The sequence below is a fragment of the Pituophis catenifer genome, unplaced genomic scaffold (genome assembly GCF_029215685.1).
Source record: "Pituophis catenifer annectens isolate HBS135680 unplaced genomic scaffold, rPitCat1.0.hap2 SCAF_11, whole genome shotgun sequence".
Lineage (NCBI taxonomy): Eukaryota > Metazoa > Chordata > Lepidosauria > Squamata > Colubridae > Pituophis > Pituophis catenifer.
The window spans coordinates 14907811-14930822 of record NW_027256891.1 but is presented as its reverse complement, the minus strand read 5'-3'; the positions used below and the strand labels follow the sequence as shown (position 1 = coordinate 14930822).

At 43.1% G+C, this 23012-nt stretch overlaps 1 protein-coding gene across 1 annotated transcript in view; it reads right to left on the bottom strand.

The window, feature by feature from the left end:
* The window catches only part of DACH2 (dachshund family transcription factor 2), a 322657-nt gene that overhangs the window by 5666 nt on the left and 293979 nt on the right, over positions 1 to 23012 (bottom strand). Inside the window, exons 9-12 of the mRNA XM_070951865.1 lie at positions 7250 to 7395; positions 6083 to 6230; positions 4277 to 4420; positions 3772 to 3837 (exon numbers count right to left, since the gene is read on the bottom strand). Coding sequence (XP_070807966.1) covers positions 3772 to 3837; positions 4277 to 4420; positions 6083 to 6230; positions 7250 to 7395 — 504 coding nt within the window. The remainder of the gene's footprint in view (positions 1 to 3771; positions 3838 to 4276; positions 4421 to 6082; positions 6231 to 7249; positions 7396 to 23012) is intronic.

Sequence of the window (23012 nt, the reverse complement as noted above, 5' to 3'; positions counted from 1 at the left end):
TCCACTGATTGATTGTTCTAACTGTCAGGAAATTTCTCCCTAGTTCTTAGGTCAGTTCTTAGGTTCCATGGAGAAAGGTTTTTCCGTGGACCGGAAGGGGCGTGGTTTCACATGCTGCTTGCATCCCGCGGATGCGGCTTCGCTTGTTTGAGTGGACCAGTAACTGACCGGTGCCACTCCATGGACCGGGGGGTTTGGGACAGAGGTGGTTTTCACATATTTTTACCACTGGTTTGCCGCGCGCATGTCTTCCGTGCATGCGCCCGGCCTTATGCACATGCGCTTTGATCGTGTGTGGCTTGCACGCATGTATGCGGCTTAGAAAATATGGCTAAATAGAACAGCATAGCGCCAAGGCGGCCCACCCATGGTCGCCACTACCAGTTCGCCCAAACCAGCCTGAACCGATCCGAATTGGCTGAATACCACCACTGGTTGGGGACCAGGTTGCTTCTCTCCTTGAAGTTCTAGATTGTGTTGTGATCCGCCAGCAGCCTGCAGAGCTGGCAGCGGAGTCGGACAGCGATGAGGCTGAGGAAGAACATGGGCCAGTCCTGGAGGCTGGGGAAGGCCCGGATGAAGGCTCTGCATCAGAGGCAGAGATGCGGCCAGGGCTATCGGGGAGTGAGATGCGGAGTCCAGAGCCTCCAGAGACTGATACGAGTGAGGCAGAGGAACAGGAGGAGCCTGTTCCTAATGCATGCATGAGAAGAGCTGCCAGAAGGCAAGAGCAGCTCAAGCAACGAGGACAACTCGGGAGTAGGGCCAAGAGATGATTGGCCCCTCCCATAAGGCTTAAAACTGACCAGCAACGGCGTTTGGGCTTTGCCGGAAAACAACGTTGGTAGCTTTGTCTTCTTCTTCGTCTATGTCTTGTATTTATTTTGTATCTGGGACTTCTGAACGTTTGCCAAGAAAGGCCTTTGGCAGTTTGCCTAATTGGACTAAGGTTTGAGATAGGACTGAAGAATTTGTGTTGGGAGGAATTTGCTTTAATTTAGTTGAACGACGCTGGGAATGAAGTAATTCTCAGCTGTTCGAATAAAGTTTGTTTGTTTTTTCACGGACTGATTTTCCTACTACTTACTTGGGCCTGGGTCACAACTGTTTGCTTCTCTCTGGTCAACCCCCCTTTTCCCTCCACATTCTCACATTTCTCATGCATTTGCCTTATAAAAGGGCATCAGCTTTAAAAAAAAAAAAGATGAAAAATGCGCAGGAGTGATCTTTTTACCCCTTCCTTTGCACCTATCGCTTCGCCAACGTTAACTAAGGTATCCACACTCAGAAGAAGACGAAACCACCCTGCGCTCGTAAAACGGCGTTATTTTCTGTTCAGCAGTTCACGTTACTGCAGTTCATGCTAATTAATTAAAGGAGCTGTTGCCTTGATGTGCAAACAGGGAATCCGAGAGGCCTTTTAGGTCTCCGACTGAAGTGAAGTCAATCTGGGCGCAAGCGATCAAATCTAATGAAATCACATGTCAGTGCTAAGCTTGCAAAAACTGTGAAGTCTGACTGGGGAGTAAAAAGGATTATAATTAGATTTCCAATAGGATAATAACTAAATGGCAGAAAGCAGTAAAGAGAAAATATTACTTTGTTCGCTAATGGCGCTGCTGTTTTTGGCTTCCCCGTTTTTTTATCAGCGCGGCTCATAGTTACGCTAATTTAATTTGCTTTTATCAGCAAAAAGAGAGGCAGCCCTCAAACGGTCCTTGAATGTCATTTGCAAAAATCATTGATCTGAAGGTGCTCTTAATGACACCCGGGATGTTTATTTTATAGGAAATGGAGATTGGTTGATGAAAACAAACTGATGCTGCTGTTCCCACTTTTGGCTGCAAGTGAATTATGGACACCGGAGTACCCCGAGGGTTTAAATTGAAATCTTTCCGTCGGATTAGCAGTCTGACGGGCAATTGGATATCCAAATGATGACTAAATCACTGTCTTAACTTGGTAGGACAGGTCATAAGTAGCCCGTTGGAACCAGTGGTGGGATGCTGCTGGTTTAACAACCGGTTTGGGGATTGTGCGCTTTGCGTGCATGCGCAGTTTTACAAATACTAACCTTCTAGTGTTACCACTTGGGAGTAACACAGCTGAGGCGCCAATCAGCTGAGAAGATAAAGGTAAGCAAAGCACAGGGGCGGGGGGGCGCAACCTGATTGTTGGAGCGAACCGGTTCGCCCAAACCGGTCCGAACTGGTAGAATCCCACCACTGTTTGTGAACTATGAACGGGTGTTAAACAAACAGTCATAAGTCAAGGACAACCTGTACAGAAATATTGCAACATCATACTCAGTTCAATTCGATCTTTTATTCTGGTCGCAGACTAGAATAAATATTAAAACATTAAAATAAAGCAGAACGAAAACAAGACAAGACATAATGGTAGACTGTAATTAATGATGGAATCATTGATAAGTGATCAAAGTCTGCCTAATTTTGCAGGCAATAGAACAAAATGGAACTATGTTCAGAGAAACCGTAGCCTACATATTTGATCGGAAGAATGATACGTAGATCAGAATTTCTTGGATATTTGTCAGGTAAGTGGTTATATTTTTTGTCAGAGGGCAGGAGAAGAAACAATGGATGGAAACTAATCCAAGAGAGAAGCAACCTGGAATTGAGGAGAAACTTCCTAACAGTGAGGACAATTAAGCAGTGGAACAGCTTGCCTTCAGAAATCGTGGGCGCTCCATCGCTGGAGGTTTTTAAGAAGAGATCGGACAACTACTTGTCTGAAATGGTCTAGGGCAGTGATGGCTAGCCTTTTTACCGTCACGTGCCAAAAGTTTATCTTCGCATGCTGATTCGGAGGATGATATGGAGGAGGAGGAAGCTGTCACGAGCTATGTGCCGGAGGGGCCATCTTCACTGGTGAGTCAGCAAGAACTGACAGTTGCTGATGTGCCTATGGACCCCAACCAAATTGAGGAGGAAACAGAGGCTGGTAATGACGAGGGGCAGCCCGTATTGGATGCAAGAGAAAGACGTAGGAGACGTCGTAGAGAACACCTATTGCCATGTCCCAAGAGTTGTGGTCAGGAGATGTAGGGCCATGCCCTACAAAGTATAAAAGGGGTGTGACTTGGCTGAAAAGGCGTGGTGAACAATTTGTTGGTGTTTTGGATGCAGTGGAGTTACAACTGTTAGTTTGGAGTTTTTTGACAAGAGTCTGCATTCCTGCATTAGCCTGCTGGCCATCTGCCAAGACCTTTGGAACATTGCCCGGTAATTACTGGACTAAAATACGCTTTGGAAGAGAACTATTTATTAAAGGGCTAGCTTCAGTCTCTCTAGCCTGCGTTTGTTACTGCCGGGCTATTTGAGCCTTTGCAAGGCCACTCGTGGACACCTTCCTTATAGAAAACTTTTTTGGATTGGCTGCTGTGAAGAGGGCATTACAACATCCTGGAATTAGATCTTTTAAAATTTAGAGAGAGTTATATGATATAAATATCTCGGTGGTTTATGGAGGGAGTGGGGTATGCCTGCTCAAGAAAACGTTCTTGGGTAGAGCAGATGGGACTATTGGATTTGCTGAACTTTAATACCCTGTTGAAATGCACTAAGTTCACATTCATAGCCCGTTGGTAGGAATTTTTGTTTGGAGAGACCAAGAGGTTGGAGTTTTAGTGATTTAAGTTCTAACCCATGTTGATTTTTAATTGTCCTTTATAAGGAGAGGGCTTATTGTGCTGTATCATACTGACATCCCTTCAATAGAGTATAGGATATATCCTGCAAGACCACATACCTTGCATTGCCGCATTCTCATGTTGAGTCCCGTTGTGGTCAACTTCCATTTCCGGAATCCCAGCATCTGCCAAGCATAACATTCATATCGCTGTCAACCATGAAATGCAGAGAATGTAATCATATTGGAAGATTTGTTAATAGCACTAGCACTTAGACTTATATACCGCTTCACAATGCTTTTACAGCCCTTTACTGAGTTAGGCTTTGGCCCCCAACAATTTGGGTCCTCATTTTACCCACCTCGGAAGGATGGAAGGCAGAGTCAACCTTGAGCCTGGTGAGATTTGAATTGCCAAATTGCAGGCAGCCGGCAGTCAGCAGAAGTAGCCTGCAGTACTGCACTCTAACCACTGCGCCACCGTGGCTCTTAACCTTGTATCCCCATTTTTTTAACCTTGCATCCCCATTTTTTTCCCCAAGAAGCTCAAAGCACCGTGGATGATTTGACTCTTACTCAACTGCCTCCCCCAGCTGATTAAATGAGATCCAGAAGATCCTTTTACCATTCAGCATCCTGAGACCGTCCCCTGTCGTAGCCTGCTTCAGTGCTTGTTCCACTTGCTCTCTCCGCTTCGATTCGAACTCCAGAGCTTCTTGTAATTTCCTCTTTGCTTTCTTCTCCTTTTTCAAGCGCTTTTGAATCGTGGCTGAAAGAGCAACAGAGCCATTAGGAACAGGGATCCCCCAAAATTTGAAGACAGAAGGACACCTCGGCTGACAGTTTGGTTTGGCATCTGGCGTGCAAGAGGAATTTTGTCAATGATTACGCTGCTATATGCAGGTAGTCCTTGACTTATGGACACAACTGAGCCCCAAATTTCTGTTGATAAGCGAGATAGTTGTTAAGTGAGTTTTGCCCCATTTCTTGACACCATTGTTGAGTGAATCACTGCAGTTGTTCAGTTAGTAACATAGCTCTTAAATGAATCTGGCTTCCCTGTTGACTTTGCTTGCCACCAGGTTTCAAAAGGAGATCACATGACCTTGGGACACTAACTTCACTCAATGAATGATTTTAAGTCAAGGACTATCTGTACATAGAAGGGTCTTGAGCCATTCTGCTGCCAAGGATGAGCAAAAAAAAAAAAAAACCCACATCCATCCACCCACCCATTCCATACTTTGGAACCAAGTAGAATAGGATTCGAATATTATTTCAGTACTACTAAAGGGAGAACTTTCTTGAGGACAACGGACGGCCCAATGGAAAGCAACAGACGGTTCTCAATTTCATCACTGGCTGCATCAGACGCATTTCTCCTTTCCTAACACACCGAGTTGGTAACAAAACTATATACCCTGTTTCCCCCGAAAATAAGACATCCCCTGATAATAAGCCCAATCGGGCTTTTGAGCACATGTGCTTAAATAAGCCTCCCCTTGAAAATAAGCCCTCCCCGAAAATATTTAAACGCAGAGCTGGAAATCAGGTAAGACGGCAAGAGGAGCCCCATCTTGCTCCATGTGCCCCTAAATAATAAGACCTGCCCAAAAATAAGGCCAAGCACTTATTTCGGGGTTAAAAAAAATATAAGACAGGGTCTTATTTTCGGAGGAACACGGTACGTAGTTGGTAACAAAGGTTCGCAAAGCAGCATCATTGCTGTCCATTAAATCCAGTTGAATTCCCTAAATTCTCAGCCAGCATGAGAGTTATTAACCCCGTGTTCCTTAAGAGCAGGAGATCTCCAACCTTGGCAACTTTAAGGCTTGTTGGACTTCAACTCCCAGAATTCCCCAGTCAGCATGTTGAAGTCCATAAGTCTTAAAGTTGCCAAGTTTGGAGATGCTTTGCTTTAAGAGAATTGGTGTTGGGATAGACTTCCCTTAAGGCAGGACAAGGAAGATGCTGTAAGACATTTGTCTATGGAGATTCTCACTCATCCAGGTTATGGTTGTCCCAATGTGCTTTTTTTTCAAGAGGCAACTGGGCTTTCTTGTTTTTTCTTTGAAGACATTTCGCTTCTCGTCCAAGAAGCTTCTTCAGCTCTGACTGGATAGTGGGGAAGGGAAGGATTTATATTCCTGGTCACTTGCATTCTTTTTAGAGAGTCATTGAGGCGACCCTGAGGACACAGATAAACCTCCAAGAGGCCTTAATGACTCTCTAAAAGGATGCAAATGACCAGCTGTCTGCAAGGAATATAAATCCTTCCCTTCCCCACCATCCAGTCAGAGCTGAAGAAGCTTCTTGGATGAGAAGCAAAACGTCTTCAAAGAAAAACAAGAAAGCCCAGCTGCTTTTCGAAAAAGTACATTTGGGACCGTAAGACATTTCTTCCTATCAATGTTTCTCTCTCTCAGATTACCTCTGCTTTGCAGCTCAGCTGTCAGCTGCCTTTCCAGGTTCTCTCTCAATTCTCTTTCTCTGCAAAGCTCCATCTTTAGTTCCTTTTTCTCCTGCTGGATTTGCTTTTCCTGCACTCGGGCGTTATCTACGGCGACTTTGAGCAACCCCTGTAAAAAACAAAAAACAAAAAAGCAGACCAAGATGAAATCTCCCTCAAACGAGAACATCTAATTAATGCAAGAAGAGAGGAGGCTCTGCAACCCAACAAGACAGACACAGACTTCAACGGATAATTGGAACTGCAGAAAAAACAATGGCTCCCACTGTGGTGGATTGCTACCCGGTTCACCCTGGTTCGGGAGAACCGGTAGCAGCCGCGGAGGGAGGCTCCGCCCACCCACCCAGACATCATCAAATATGATCTGCGCATGCGCAGAAGCGAGCGAACCAGTAGCAAAGGTAAGTGAAGCCCACCACTGTGCTACCAAGCTGCCTTCCATGGAGGACCTGTATACTGCACGAATCAAAAAGTGGGTTGTGAAAATATTTACAGACCCTTCGCATCCTGGACATAAATTGTTTCAACTTCTACCCTCAAAACGACGCTATAGAGCACTGGACACCAGAACAACTAGACACAAGAACAGTTTTTCCCCCCCGAATGCCATCACTCTGCAAAACAAATAATTCCCTCAACACTGTCAAACTATTCATTAAGTCTGCATTACTATTAATCTTCTCATCGTTCCTATCACCCATCTCCTTTCACTTATGACTGCATGACTGTAACTTGTTGCTTGTATCCTTATGATTTATATTGATTGTTTCCTAGAATGATTTGATTGCTTATTTGTACCCCATGACTATCATTAAGTGTTGTACCTTATGATTCTTGATGAACGTATCTTGCCCTTTTATGTACACTGAGAGCCTATGCACCAAAGACAAATTCCTTGTGTGTCCAATCACACTTGGCCAATAAAGAATTCTATTCTATTCTATTCTATTCTATTCTATTCTATTCTATTCTATTCTATTCTATTCTATTCTATTCTATTCTATTCTATTCTATTCTATTCTATTCTATTCTATTCTATTCTATTCTATTCTATTCTATTCTATTCTAAACACAACAAATTCTTGCTCTCCTTTATGGATTTACATATAGCGTTAGAGAATTCCTCACCTGAATATTGGTTAATAGAGTTTCCACTGAAGACAACCCATCAGCAAAGAGGAATGGTGCTGGAAATCCAGGGGGCAAAGTCTGCCCGGCCAGTTGGACCTTTTCTAGGGTTGGCTTGAGTATTGGGATGGCGATCTGGACTTCTTCTGTTAAGACAAGAGACAAAAGAGGAGTTAAAAGCGATCTGGTAACTTGAGGAGTAACAAGCGATGATGGAGAATGGGATTAAGATGGTGAAACTGGCATCAGAGGGACACTGGCTCTCATCTTGCTTCAGCCCCAGTCACTTTTTCAACACAACCTAACTAGGGGTTGTTCGTTGGGAGGAAAAAAATAGAAGAGAGGGGTATATAGCCCACCTTGAAAGTCTGAGTGAAAGCTCGGGCTATAAATTGAAAGAATGAATGATGAATTCAAGTCAACATTTAAGACTGGAAAAAACTTAGAAGACTGTGCACGCATGTGCAGTGCGCACCAAACGCACGCTTCATGCGGAAAAAGGAGCCTTTTGAAGGTAAGTAGAACAGTGGGAGGGGGGGAACAGCTGTGCTGCGTGATTTAGATTTGCTAGAAAGCAGGATTCTAGCGCAGCCCAGCTGATCGTCAGAAATACCGCTTCAGACGAACCGGTAGCATTTATTACTACCGGTTCGCCCCGAACTGGTGCGAACCGGTAACATTTCACCCCTGCCTTGTAGGTTTTTCCACTTTGTAGAGAAGAGAAATAGCAAGTACAAACACAGCACAAAATGGGAGCACAAAATGGAGAAGGCAAAAAAAATAAAAATAAAAATGGAGGAGGCAAAATGGAGAAGAGAGAAGCTAGTGCCTTTAAGCTTATATACAGAACAGTTAAGTCACACCCAGGCTCCAAACTGTCTCTTATGGTCCCATACAACAAGTACTATGTTTCAGTTACCAAACAGCCCTCATTGGCTGACCTGTTGCTATGCCCTATTCCATTTCATGGATATACTCTGACAAAGACATTTGCCCCAAACCATCTATTCCAATATTCCGTCTTCCCAGTGGCTCATCAGACCCTTAAATGATGCCTACATAGAAACCAAAACATCACAGCTGTTTTCCTGCTTGTGTTCCCAGTAATGATTCTGCAGAAACCCAAAGGCTCGATTTATCGCATATTGGTATGTCAAGTTTCTCCTGCAATTTTTTTCCCCAGCCAGTTCTCGTCCAATTAAGACAGAAGAGAATTTGACTGCCAAAATTTCTTTCAAAGGAAGTGAGAATTTGAGGTGGAATGCAGAGTTTTTGCACTTATCCTGTGATGAAGTAAGCCAACCATCTGTGCAAATGGCCAATCTTTTCGTTACACAATCACCGCGTTGGCGATTTGTAGCTCCGTCAGCTTCACTTGTTTAATTAAATCCCGAGACCTGAGGAAGCACTTCCTCCGCAGAGGTTTTTTTTTCCAGCTGAGAAGGGTAGATTGCAGAGAAGTTCAGAGTAATGGAAAAAATGTGACAAAGACAACAATGGTAATCGTAATTGTCTTTGCCACTCCTACAGTAAACTGCGCTAGGAAAAACAACAGCTATCGAGAGGAATTAGAAATTACAAGCCACTTTTGCCAAGTGCCAAGCACCCAGATCCCAATCATATGACTACAGGGGTGCTGGGACAGCCAGAAGTTCAAGGACCAGTCAAAAATACCATGTCTTTAGTGCCGCAATAACATCGAACAGTTGCTGCATGAGTGGTCATTAAAAGAGGACTATCAGTATGCAGAATTACATTATCTCCAGTAAAGGTAAAGGAGTTTATCTGAGTTTTATAGCAGAGTTTAGGAGTCAGTGATAATCTCTGTTTCAAGGCCACTGAGCCAGCACTGTCTGAAGAAACAGAGAAACAGAAATTAGCACTGACTCCTAAAGTCGGTTACGACTAGCAGAGTAAAACCTGGAAAAACTCGGGTTTATCTTTATTGGAGATAATGTACCTCTGCATACAGGTAGTCCTCATTTAATGACTTCTCATACAGCAATTGTTCTGCAATCATGTGGCCAGTATGTCATCACACTGCAGTGTAGAGCATATGGCAAAGCATGGAATGTGTTATTTTCCCACTGAAGTGGTACCTATTTATCTACTTGCAGTTGCATTGCTTTCGAACTGCTAGGTGGGCAGGAGCTGAGGTAGGAACGGGAGCTTACCCCATCACATGGTGACAGGACTTGAACCAGCAGAGCACAGACCTTCTCCATTGTCTTTTAAGCCACTGAGTCACCATGCCTCATACATTATCTCCACTGGAGCCATGTATTTTCTTTATTTAATTATTTGATTTATATAACCATCCACCTGAAATTCTAAATTCACTAGAATTCCATTGGTTCATTCCTTTTTGAGCAACACAGCTAAGCAGTACATTTCTATCAAGAAATTCCAACAATTTTAAAATGATTAATAATAGTGAAACGATTTTTTTAAAAGTGGTGCGAGAAATGAAAAGGATGTTAGACACCATATAAATGACCTCCAGGGTACTATTTGACAATGTGGGAAATAAAACTACAGGCTAGAGTGACCTTTCAGCATCTTTTGGAGACTTGGACAGCAATGTAAAATTAAATGAAATAAGGATCCAAGATAGATGTTTGCAAAGTCTTCTCCTAGATCACTGGGACCAAAGCAATTGCTCAAGCAGATCAGGCTCTGACACCCATTTTGGAAACCTTCCAAAAACATTTAATTCAACACTTGAAACTTCACTCTATACATCCTTCGGTGGTCTGTCCTAACCTGATTTAAGAGGAAACCATGAAATTATGTGAGTTGGTTTTTGCCTTTAAATGACTAGGCTATAAAATATACACCGAGCAAGTGATAATGCTTCTTGTGAATGTCGAAGCTCTAAAGACGTCCTCAATGGTTTGTAGCCACATTGTAGATAAGAGGCGGAGAATCCACAGCTCTCCAGATCAGGGGTGCTATTCAGCAGGTTCTGGAGAACCGGTAGCGGAAATTTTGAGAAGTTCAAAGAACCGGCAAATACCACCTCAGGCTGGCCCCAGGAGTGGGGAGGGAATGGGGATTTTGCAGTATCCGTCCCCTGCCACACCCACCAAGCCACGCCCACAGAACCGGTAGTAAATTTTTTTGAATTAGAATAGAATAGAATAACAGATTGGAAGGGATCTTGCAGGTCTTCTAGTCCAACCCCCTGCCCAGATGTTGGATTCACCTCTCAGCATTCCTCATTACTGGCCATGCTAGCAGGGGTTGTTGGTACTTGTAGTTCCATATTACTCTTTAAGATTGATTAAGAATGTAAGCTACCCCATGTTCTGAGCAACCATTGTTTAGAATGGTTCAGTCTACATTACAGCAGATTCTTTTGGGTTGCTAAGATTCCGCTTCTTGTAATATCACTACAGTTAATATTTCAGATAAAGGTTTAACTATTCTGTTTTGCCTGACCTCCCAATTATGATTATCTCTCTTTTTTTTTAAAAAAAAAATAATAATCTTACTTCACATCTTTTTGAAAATCAATCTTAACAACACACACTCTTCCCTTATTAGGCTATAATTATGTGTGTGTGTGTTGTTACTTAGATATTTCATGCAAATAATTTTAAAAATGGATACTGTCTTAACTGCTTTGCCCTAAAACAGCAAAATAGTAAGGTAAATCGAAGAAGAGAGAGAAAGGGAAGAGGAGGGAGGGAGGGAGAGAGAGAGGGAGGGAGGGAGGGAGAGAGAGAGAGAGAAAGAGGGAGGGGTAGGAGAGAGACCAAGAGAGAGAGAGAGAGAGAGAGAGAGAGAAAGAAAGAAAGAAAGAAAGAAAGAGAGACAGAGAGAGAGAGAGCAAGAGAGAGAGCAAGAGAGAGAGAAAGAAAGAAAGAAAGAAAGAAAGAGAAAGAAAGAAAGAAAGAAAGAAAGAAAGAAAGAAAGAAAGAAGGAAGGAAGGAAGGAAGGAAGGAAGGAAGGAAGGAAGGAAGGAAGGAAGGAAAGAAAGAGAGAGAGAGACAGAGAGAGAGAGAGAAAGAGAGAGGGTTTGTAAGAAATGGATTTGGAGCAGCATGCTGTCTTAAAACAACCTCGCAATCCCGAGCAAGGAGAAAGTAACGCCACAAAAATGGACCATACAAAAATTCATATCGGCTGGCGGCAGCCGCAGAGTCAATGGCTGGTAACGTTAAGGTAGGGCAGATTGAAGTTCCAAAGTAGCATTAGTCTTCTTTAAAGAGATAGACACAGCTAAATTAGGTGCCAGTGGCTGCAGTAAGGATCAAATGCAAACAGAAGTCATATTTCACCCCGGCTAGTCAACAGCAGGGAAATAAATAGAAATATAACAGCCACGCAGGCCATGATTCATTTTGATAATCTGGCCCAAGAGAGAGCCAGGGAGACAAGCCCCCCAGATCCGAGCTCTTGACCAAAAAGACAAATAGGACACCAAGGGTGGGGATACGGTGACAGCCTAGCAGAGGTCACATCGATTTCCGAGAGCCATTTTCACAGAGATGAGATAACCCTGTACTCCATTTGGCCTACTACTCATATCCTACCTGTCCCCACAACCATAAATTTCCAAGCCCGGGGCTGGAGGATGGGGGGGGAGGGAAAGGGGGCAGTAAAGAAGAAGACTCCTACTTACGACTTCTCATGATTAAGATTTTGTGCTAACCAAACACCCTTTGGCTGGCCAAGGTCACATTGCATGTTAAAGTCCGTAACAGCCGCGAAGGACTGAGGTATGTGTGTGCGTGAAGTGTATTACATTTTAGCCTCTGCGAGCGGGAAGGGAGGGGAACGGAAACGCAGTAGTCTTGTCAAACGATTCATCATGTTGTTGCCCCTCTGATTGAAATCGCATCCTGAGAAGACGAACGATCTGAGCAGTCCAAGAAATCTATTTCAATCTCGAAAGAGGCCTTCACCGTCTGAACGGTGACTCCCTATGGGGCTCCTACGATCTGCAGGAGCGTGAGCATCGGTTATCGGTTCGAGGCGGCTCAAAATCCCGTCTAAGTCCCGGTAAGTCCCAATCCAGTTCAATGATGCTTACTCCCAAGGAAAGGGGATTTAAGATCGCAATGCAAGTGTCTTTGCCTTTCTAGATAAAGATCAATGGAGTTGATGGGTGCATTTAAATACCAGCATAAAAGGTACTGGGCAGGTGCATGAGAGAGAGGGGGGGGAGGGAGGGAGAGAGAGAGAGAGAGGGAGGGAGGGAGGGAGAGGGCAGGAGAGAGAGAAAGTGAGGGGGAGGGAGAGGGAGGGAGGGAGAGGGGGGAGAGAGAGAGACACTTCAGATATTTAATTTAATTTATCAAATTTCTATGCCACCCAACTCCCAAGGGACTCTGGGCGGCTTACAGCAAAAATAATACAACAAAGAACATAGGAAAATTATTAAAAAAACATTATAAAAACATTTTTAAAAACATTAAAAGCCCATGCACACCATTCATGGCCGGATCTCGCCAGATCGCAACAGCGAGATCAACGGCCCCAGGCCTGCTGGAAAAGCCAGGTCTTCACCGCTTTCCGGAAGGCCAATAGGGTGGGGATGGTCCGGACCTCAGGAGGTAACTGGTTCCAGAGAGCTGGGGCAGCCACAGAGAAGGCCCTCCCCCACGGGCCCGCCAGCCGGCATTGTTTAGCTGACAGGATCCGGAGGAGACCAACTCTGTGGGATCTTACCGGTCGCTGGGAGATATACATAGAGCATGAGAGATCCTTGGTGCTCTCTGAGCTTGCCCAAACAGTCATTACCCAAACAGTCACTGATGTTACCTAGTTTGGGTAATGAAACTTCTGCAAGAAAACCACCAACCTCAGAGAGCACCAAGGACCCCTCATATCAACCCTACAAAAATATTATCCTTTCTTAGTAATACACAGAAGTTGCCAAGGATTCCAAACCAATGATGCATTTGACCCCTCCCTCTCTCAGCCTGGTTGTCTCCCACATCACAAGTTCCTTGGACAAGCTTTGCTAAAACCTGGTCCTTCTCCAGGTGTTGGGACTAAAACTTCCCAAACATCTAACCCTCATGGCCAAAGAATGAGAACTCTGGGTATTGGGTGTCCCATGTTATCTGCACGGTATGAGGTTGGGAAACGTGATACCACACAGAGCGACTCATGTCAAAAGGGTTTTATTTTAAAGAACAAAGACGAATTTTTTAGGAAATGGCAAGACCGTGCTACAAAATTATGCCAAAGGAGAACTATTCACGTAGAATGTAAAATGACAATTTACATGCCGAATGTGCTCCCAATCCTTGTTAACGATGACTAGATAATTTATACAGTCATGACATTTACCTCCGTGTGGATTAATATCGCCGAAAATTATAACTATTTATAACTGGGCACAATAAAAATCTGATGCCATCGCACACTGTCAACAGATTTCTTTTAGTTTGAAGCATAGCTTGGTGTGGGTGAAGACCCACATTCAAAGGAGTGGGAACTGTTGAGGTGTCTCGGAAAAGGAGAAGGGATATGAGATGGTGAGTAACTAAGAGAAGAAAGGACAGAGAATCAAATTAATCCAAGCTGTGATCTCGTAACTTCTTATCCGTTCTCAGGTCAGCAAGCTTTTCTAATTATCACAATTGGAGTCGTTATTGTCATTTGATGAATTCTTCTCCTATTGGATTATCTTTCTCACTCCTTCAGTAATTTAGCCAAATATGCTTTGGAAAAATAGGAAGCGGCTTGTCTGCCGAGGAATATTAGGAAATCAGTAATTCTCCAAGTGCAACTGAATTATTTTCAACTCCACCTGGAGCTGATGAAGAAATCAGCATTTTCTGACTGCAAAGTGTGTTCTCTGCCACTCCACTGAGAAGTTCTATTCCCCATTTTATGGGAGAACAATAAGGGAACTTGAGGTTGATTCTGGAGGAAATTAAATTAAAAAATCAATCTGGCCCAAATAGCAATAGCACTTAAGACAGTGGTGAAATCTGAACCGGTTTGCTACCAGTTTGCTGGCGATGCATGCACAGTGTGCGCCAAAAGGAGGCTTGGGAAGGTAAGTAGAACAGAGGGGGATATCAGCTGTGCCGCGTGGTTTAGCTTTGCTAGAAAGCAGGAAACCCTGCTTTCTAGCAAAGCTAAACCGCACGGCACAGCTGATCGTTGGAAATACCAGTTTGGAGGAACCGACAGCTTTTTAAATTACAGGTTCGCCCGAACTGGTAGCTTTTTTTTACCAGTAGTTTTTATCACTACCTGTTGCGGCCTGTCAGCAGCTTGTGCAGTTAGTAGCTGATTCCGACAGCGAGGAGGCTGGTGTGGTGCTGCGCCAGCAGCCTGTGCAGCTGGCGCTCGAGTCAGACAATGAGGAGGCTGGAGAAGATCTGATGCCAGAGGCGGGGATTCAGCCAGGGCCTTCAGAACCTCCAGAAGCTCCCATAAGTGAAGAGGAAGAAGAGGAGGAGCCTCTTCTCGATGCACGAGCGCGCAGAGCTGTTAAAAGGCAGGAGTGGCTCCTCAGGAGGAGGTCTTCTCGAGAGTAAGGCTTGGGGCTAATTGGCCACTCCCCTAGCCTATTTAAGGAAGGACGAAGACTGATGCAATTTGCAGGAAACAACTTTGTTCATATTCCTTTGTGTCTTGATTCCAGAAACGTTTGATTCGGCTCTTGTTTCTCTCTTGTCAGTTTTCCTGCAGACTGCTTCTGGGCATTCTGCCAACCACAGTAAGATTATGGTTATCTGAAATAACTCAGAACTGAGTTATTATTCTTTGGATTCTTGTTGGCTGTTAATGAAGTTAAATTAACAGCCCTTGTTTAGAAAAGACTGATTTAAACTGTACTTGTGTTCGAACAACTACTAAGAAAGCTCATTAGTAGTCCTTAATTAGTAAATAAAGGTTTGTACAGACTTTGTGTGTGCTGCGTTCTTTGGGGTCCGTAGCTGGAGAAGAACATTACCGGTTTGCCTGAACCGGAGTGAACCGGTAGCATTTCACCCCTGCACTTAGACTTATATACTGCTTCACAATGCTTTACAGCCCTCTCTAAGCTGTTTGGCATATTGTTCCCAACAATCTGGGTCTTCATTTTACTGACCTCGGAAGGATGAAAGGCTGAATCAACCTTGAGACCATCAGGATTGAATTGCCAAACGGCAGCTGGCAGTCAGCAGAATTAGCCTGCAATACTGCATTCTAACCACTGCGCCACCACCGTTCCACAAATACTTGTGAAAGCAACTTATTTTATTGTACTTTTAAAACAAGTAGATGGCCTGAAGCCAACGACTCCTGATTGCTTCATGGATACAACCTTCTTGACAACAATATGGAAGTCAATAAAGGAAAATATTTATAGCTCAGGGTTGTAATGGGGGAACCTTGATGCTCTCTGAGCTTGGTCATTTTCTTGCAGGCGTTTCATTACCCTACTAGGTAACATCATCAGTGCTAGTAGTGAAACCTCTGAAAGAAAACCACCTAGCTCAGATAGCACCTAGTATGGAAGTCATTTGCTGTTGTTTTCTTCAGGGCTGTTTTTCAAATTCCCAATCTAGCCCATAATATTCCTGGATGGTGTTGCATCCAAATGCTAGCCAGATCCAACCAACCCTTCTTACTGTCTGATCTCAGATAAAGATGACTAACTATTGTTCCCCAGCTGATTAAACTAATACATACCATGTTTCCCTGAAAATAAAACATCCCCTGATAAGCGCATGCGCTAAAACAAGCCACCCTCCAAAAATAAGCCCTCCCTGAAAATATTTAAATGCATGCGCCATTTCCTCTCCTTAGGGTTAGGGAGACAGAGCTTGAAATCAGGTAAGACGGCAAGAGGAACCCCGTCTTGCTCCATGCGCCCCAAAATAATAAGATCTCCCCGAAAATAAGGCCAAGCGCTTATTTTGGGGTTCAAAAAAAAAAGAAGACCTTATTATTATTATTTCTTGATGGGTGCGTTTAAATATCAGCATAAAAGGAACTGGAAAATATTCTTATTTTCGGGGAAACACGGTAACAAATAATAGCAAGAAAATACAAGAAGTATAGTACTCCAAAACCTCGGTGCCTTCCGCCGTGCCCTTAAAACTTTCTTTTTTCAACAAGCCGGGCTGGCTTAATATATTTTTAAAATATTTTTAATTGGTTTGTTATTTTAAATTGGGGCCAAATTAATATATATCTTTTTAATTGTTTTTAATGTTTGTATTGTATGCTTTTTATCTGGCTGTACACTGCCCTGAGTCCCTCGGGAGAAGGTGCGGTATATAAATTCGAAATAAATAAATAAATAAATGAAATAAATAGTAGCAGTTCAGTTTTAGAGGTTAAGGACTTTTTTTTTTTTTTTAAATCATTTGGTACACCAAATTCTAAATATGCAAATCAAAATTCGGTTCAAATAGCAAATCCTTCAGCATCACCTGAGTGAAGGTGCTTTGGAGTCAACTACTCCTAATCAACTGGACACTTTTAATCTACTGGAAATCCAATTAACACAGGGCTGTGGGCTGTTGTCATTCCACCAGCTGGAAAGGAAGATCACTGCCCTGCCACATGTGAATCCTTTGCCACATGACTCACCCCCTTTCTGATCGAATTTCATATGTGAAACTTAAATAAATAATAGATGCAGCAGCATCTGTGCACTTGTAGAAACCAATTTCCAGATTACTCAGGGAAGCCATTTTAGAAAGTCTGCTTTCTGAGGAATCCCTCCTGGGAAGAGCTTCATGTTTTGTCCTAACCCATGGTTTGCTTAAGTAGTTTGTTCAATAAATCACAATTAGTTGGGATCATATATCATCTTAGTCCAGACTGCACTACGCGAAAATCAAAGAAGCCACACATTTTCATGAATGCATTAAATGGGCCAGTCTGGACTCTAGAAGGTGCTGCTAAACCAGGGGTCAGCAACCTGTAGCTCTGGAGCCGCATGTGGCTCTTTCACCCCTCTGCTGTGGCTCCCTGTCACTCAAAATATGCATCACAACCGCCAATGTGCGACACCCGCTGGCACGCGATTTATTGAGCTTTTCAACCCCCGGTAGGCCAACCATGAATAAATCCAAGAAAAGAAAAGTTTCAGAAGGAAACAGAAGGTTTAATTCAACTACATATGCTAGTTTTATGGCCGCTCAAGAAATAGTCAGGCACGGGAAGGGTTTTGTGGCTCCCGGTGTTTTCTTTTCTGTGGGAAACGGGTCCAAATGGCTCTCTGAGTGTTTAAAGTTGCAAACCCCTGTGCTAAGCTTAGCTTAGTAACAACTAACAGGTAAACCAACATGGCTCAAAATGGCAGAGGTTCCTTTATTCTTTTTAGATTCCAACCTTCACAAAAGTATTTGTGTGTTTTAGTCAAACCCGAATAACTGTACCTTCTAACATGAATACTTGGGTGGATGAAGCCCCCTTTTGTAGCATGCATGCTATGTCTTTACATCTAATAGTATTAAAGATAAAGGTTCCCCTTGCATATATGTGCTAGTCGTTTCCGACTCTAGGGGGCAGTGCCCATCTCTGTTTCAAAGCTGAAGAGCCAGCGCTGTCCAAAGACATCTCGATGGTCATGTAGCCGGCATGACTAAACGCCAAAGGCGCACGGAATGCTGTTACCTTCCCACCAAAGGTGGTCCCTATTTGTCTACTTGCATTTTTTACGTGCTTTCGAACTGCTAGGTTGGCAGAAGCTGGGACAAGTAACAAGAGCTCACCCCATTACGCGGCACTAGGGATTCGAACAGCTGAACTGTCAATCTTTTGATCAACAAGCTCAGTGTCTTGGGCACTGAGCCACTGGGCACTAGTAGTATTACTGGGTTGCAATATGCTAGGTCTGTCAGTTCTGAACTGCAAAAATCCACATTATGATTAAATGTGAGTCAAGAATTGGAAGTTCTTTTTTAACTCTATGCTGACTTCCAGAAGTTGTCTGAATTTTTGCAGCTCATCTGATATTTACTGAATAAATTACAATAACAATCTTTGTTTGCCATAAGTATTGATACACATTTAATAAAAAGATTAGCTCTAAATCCAAGGTGCTTACAATAATAACAAACCATTTGAAACATTAGGAAACTCAATGGTAGGCCACCTGTTTTGCATTCCTTTGTATCTCAGAGGGCATGTGATGGAAAACATCTTTCTATTTTACACCTTGGAAAATTACTGATGGTTAGCATTAGTGGAAATTGGCTGATTTTGATATGAACAAACCCGTAGCTTGTTGAATAAACCACCATTTAGTTAACCATAGATCATGTAATGTTGTGTGAACTGATTTCAAAGGCTAGGTTTACACAACTTGCTGAGCCAAAGTCAAACATGAAGGTTTTGTCAAGTATGAAGAATCAGGCCCACACATTAAGTTCCAGTTAAGCTGATGTATTTCTCTTGCCTGTATTCAATAATCTAGTCAACTAAGGGTCAGCACTAAACTGGCACTAGATAAGGGTCAACGGAATTCAAGAATAGCAATGTCACTTAGACTTATATAGTGCTTCACATTGCTTTACAGCCCTCTCTAACTGGTTTAGAGTGTCAGCCTATTGCCCCGAAACAATCTGGGTCCTCATTTTACTCATCTCGGAAGGATGGAAGGCTGAGTCAACCTTGAACCATTCAGGATCAATGATTCTGAATCATTGGGGGGGGGCAGGGGCAGAACTGGTTCGGTGACGTCATATTGTCACCGCTACCGGCTCGGTGGAACCGGGTGGAACCCACCACTGATACCACTTTTTTTCTTTTTTTAATTTGATTTATATGCCGCCCTTCTCCGGAGACTCAGGGCGGCTTACAATGCGTTAAGCAATAACCTTCATACTTTTGTATATTTTATACAAAGTCAGCTTATTGCCCCCACAAACTGGGTCCTCATTTCACCTACCTTAGAAAGGATGGAAGGCTGAGTCAACCTTGAGCCTTGGAGAGATTCGAACCAGCAGAAATTGCAGGCAGCTGTGTTAATAACAGGGTGCGTAGACCACTGTACTATCAAGGCTCTTCACAGTGCTTTACAGCCCTCTCTAAGTGGTTTACAGAGTCGGCTTATTGCCTCCAACAATCTGGGTCCTCATTTTACCCACCTCGGAAAGATGGAAGGCTGAGTTAACCTTGAGCCTGGTGAGACCCGAACTGCCAAACTGCTGGCAGCCGGTGACCAGCAGAAGTAGCCTGCAGTACTGCTCTCTAACCACTGCGCCACTGCAGAAGGGCTGGACTTAGACTTCTTAAGGGAACGTAAGGATTCTAGTCCGATTCCTCTCTTGACTCTGCCCCCACTTCTGCTTCACCTTCTTCTACAGGTTTAGTGAAAAATATGAACCTCATTCACAGGTCATACTTTATTATGTACCTACATACCAACCTTTTGGTAATCTTCCAAGGTGTACTGAATCACAAGTATCATCAAATGGGCCAGTGGTGAAAACCTCTGAGATTTGCACATGCGCAGTGCATGTGGAAAAAGGAGGCTTAAGAGTGTAAGTAGAATAGCGAGGGGGGAAAAAGCTGTGCCGCACAATTTAGATTTGCTAGAAAGCAGGATATAGCGAATATAAATCGTGCGGCACAGCTGATCGTCAGAAATACCGGTTCAAACGAACCGGTAGCATTTTTTTACTACCAATTTGCCCGAACCAGTAGCTTTTATTACTATTGGTTTGCCCAAAGTGATGTGAACGGTAGCATTTCACCCCTGAAATGGGTCTACATCAGAGGTGGGTTTCAGCAGGTTCTGACCAGTTCTGGAGAACCGGTAGCGGAAATTTTGAATTGTTCGGAGAACCGGTAGTAAAAATTCTGACTGGTCCCACCCATTCTCTGCCTCCTGAGTTCCAGCTGATTGGGAGAAAATGGGGATTTTGCAGTATTGAGTGGGAAGGGAATGAGATTTTACAGTATCCTTCCCCTGCCACACCCACCAAGCCACATCCACCAAGCCATGCTACGCCCATCAAGCCACACCCACAGAACCAGTAGTAAAAATTTTTGAAACCCACCATGGTCTACAATGATATTAATTTAGGAATGATGGAGAATATAGTCCAACAAAATAAGAGGACTCCAGATTATGAAAAGGCTCCTCAAAACTTTGCAGTCCAATCATACTTTTCCACCCCCCTTGTTTCAAGGCACAAACTTTCTCATCAACTCAATTTTTGTTCTCAGACCAAATAAGATACTTGTTTTTCTTCCCCACTAAGTTTTTTATTTGTTTGCTGATTTTTTTTTTTACTTTTTTTTTTTTTTAGTCTCATAAGGGTAGGTGAAACTTGCCTAGAGGGGGAAAAAATATTTTAAAGATCTTGAGTTTCCTTGGCAGATTCAGCCTTTCCATATTAATGCCGTGATGATTTCTTTTGGTTTTTTTTTAAAAGCTATTTTGCAGCAAATATTTATGACTCCATATGGAACAGCAGATGTTCAAGGAAATGCATGGCAGAGAAGACTTCATTTTCAGTAATTATCCTACTACTTGTTGTCACACTGTAGGTGGTTTTCAGTGCATTTCTTTTAAAATCAACCAACCCTTCTCACATCTTACATTATGCCGAGATCATAACACCCCTTTTTTTCCCTCCTTTCTGAACTACATTTCATTAGAAAGACATGCCATTAACATGTGATAACAGTGCATGATTCAATGGGCAAAGGATTTGGGGAAGGGGTGGGCTTCAAAAATTTTAGCAAGGGGTTCTATGCCTGGTTGCTGGGTGGGTGTGGCAATGGTGGGCATGGCCTAGTCAGCCTCCTGTACCACAGCAGTGTCTGTGTATGTTTTTGCCCTCTCCGGGGTCTGGAGGCTTTTTTTGAGCCTCTGGGACGGCGAAAATGGCCTCCCCAGGCTCTAGAGGCCCTCTGGAGGCTGGAAACATTGGTACTTTAACACCTGATCAATTGTCAAAGACGTACAACGGTGTTTCAAATATATGTCGGAAATGTAAATGCAAGGAGGGAACTTTTTACCAACTTTGGTGGACTTGTGATACAGCAAAAGAAATATTGGGCCAAGATTCATTATTTTAATACACACAATTCTTAAAGTGAATATAAAAATTAAACCAGAGGTTTTTCTTTTAGGCTCGATGGACAAGGAACCTGAAAAACAATCTGAAAACTTTGTTGTTGTATATGTTGACAGCAGCAAGAATGCTTTCTATACAAAGGGAGCGAAGGAGCCTTGGTGGCGCAGCAGACTAAAGCACTGTTAAGTAACACCAGCTGCCTGCAATTACTGCAAGTTCAAATCTCACCAGGCTCAAGGTTGACTCAGCCTTCCATCCTTTCGAGGTAGGTAAAATGAGGACCCGGTTTGTGGGGGCAATAAGGTGACTTTGTATAAAAAAGAACACCGCTGGGGGGGGGGGCGAAAGCCCTACTAAGCAGGTATATACAAAAGTATGAAGGCTATTGCTTAACGCATTGTAAGCCGCCTTGAGTCTCTGGAAAAGGGCGGCATATAAATCGAACCAATAAATAAAATAAATCGAACCAATAAAAGTAGAAAGATACTCTAATTTCCCACAATGGATGAAACGGCTAGAAAAACCGATGGGACTAGCAGAGATGGCTAAATTAACTGCTCTAATCGAAGAAAAGAGTATGTCCAACTTTATTTCTACTTGGAAGAAGCTTCTGGATGTTGTGCTTGAGAAGGGGGAAAAAAATGAAACTTTGACTTCCTATTTTGCTGATGAGAAAAATTATACATTCTCTAATATTTACCTCCCATGAAATAAGAGGATTTTTTTTAAAAAAAAAAATTGACTGGAAAAATAAACTATGCATTCATTTGGGAATTAAGACTGATGTATCTGGTCATTACTGTTTCTAAATTTCACTCTTCAGATCAACATTTATGAAGTTCTGGAAGATTGTAACCCAAATGTTTACTTATTTATTTTTATTCCTGGGAAAACTGCAATAAACCAACCTGACCTTGTTGCCTGTTTCTAAATACTTCCAAGCCCTTTCCCGCAGTCCAGCCACATCTCAGCTTGAGTAGGGATTCCAGCATATAAAATTATCCCAATTAAAGTTTACATTTTAGACCATTATTAATGATGCCATAACATATGCCAGCAGTGTGCAGCGGCAGCCAAAAAGCCAATGCAATCCTAAATTGCATTAACAGAGGGATACAAACAAGATCAAGTGAGGTACTAAGACCACTCTATAAAGCCCTAATAAGACCACACCTAATCCAGTTTCGGTCACCGCACTATAAAAAAGATGTTGAGACTCTGGAAAAAGTGCAGAGAAGAGCAACCGAGATGATTAGGGGACTGGAGGTTAAAACATATGAAGAACGGTTGCAGGAACTGGGCATGACTAGTCTAGTGAAGAGAAGGACCAGGGGAGACATGATAGCATCTTCCAATATTTGAGATGCTGCCACAGAGAGGAGGGGGGTCAAGCTATTTTCCAAAGCACCTGAAGGCCAGGCAAGGAATAATGGATGGAAACTGACCAAGGAGAGATTTAACCTAGAAATAAGGAGGAACTTTCTGATAGTGAGAACAATTAACCAGCAGACCAGAAGTTGCCTTCAGAAGTTGTGGGAGCTTCACCCTGCCATGGCCACCCAGCCACACTCACAGAACCGGTAGTAAAAAAATTTGGATTTCACCACTGATCTGTATTCGATGCATAAAATTTTTAGCTTTCCAAAAGATGAGACAAACCAATCCAAACCATATCCGAAGCCACCACGATTTGCTGTTCTATAGAGAAGTATCATCTCAACTTCCCTATATCAACCTTCTGACAGACCCAATAATATTGAGAA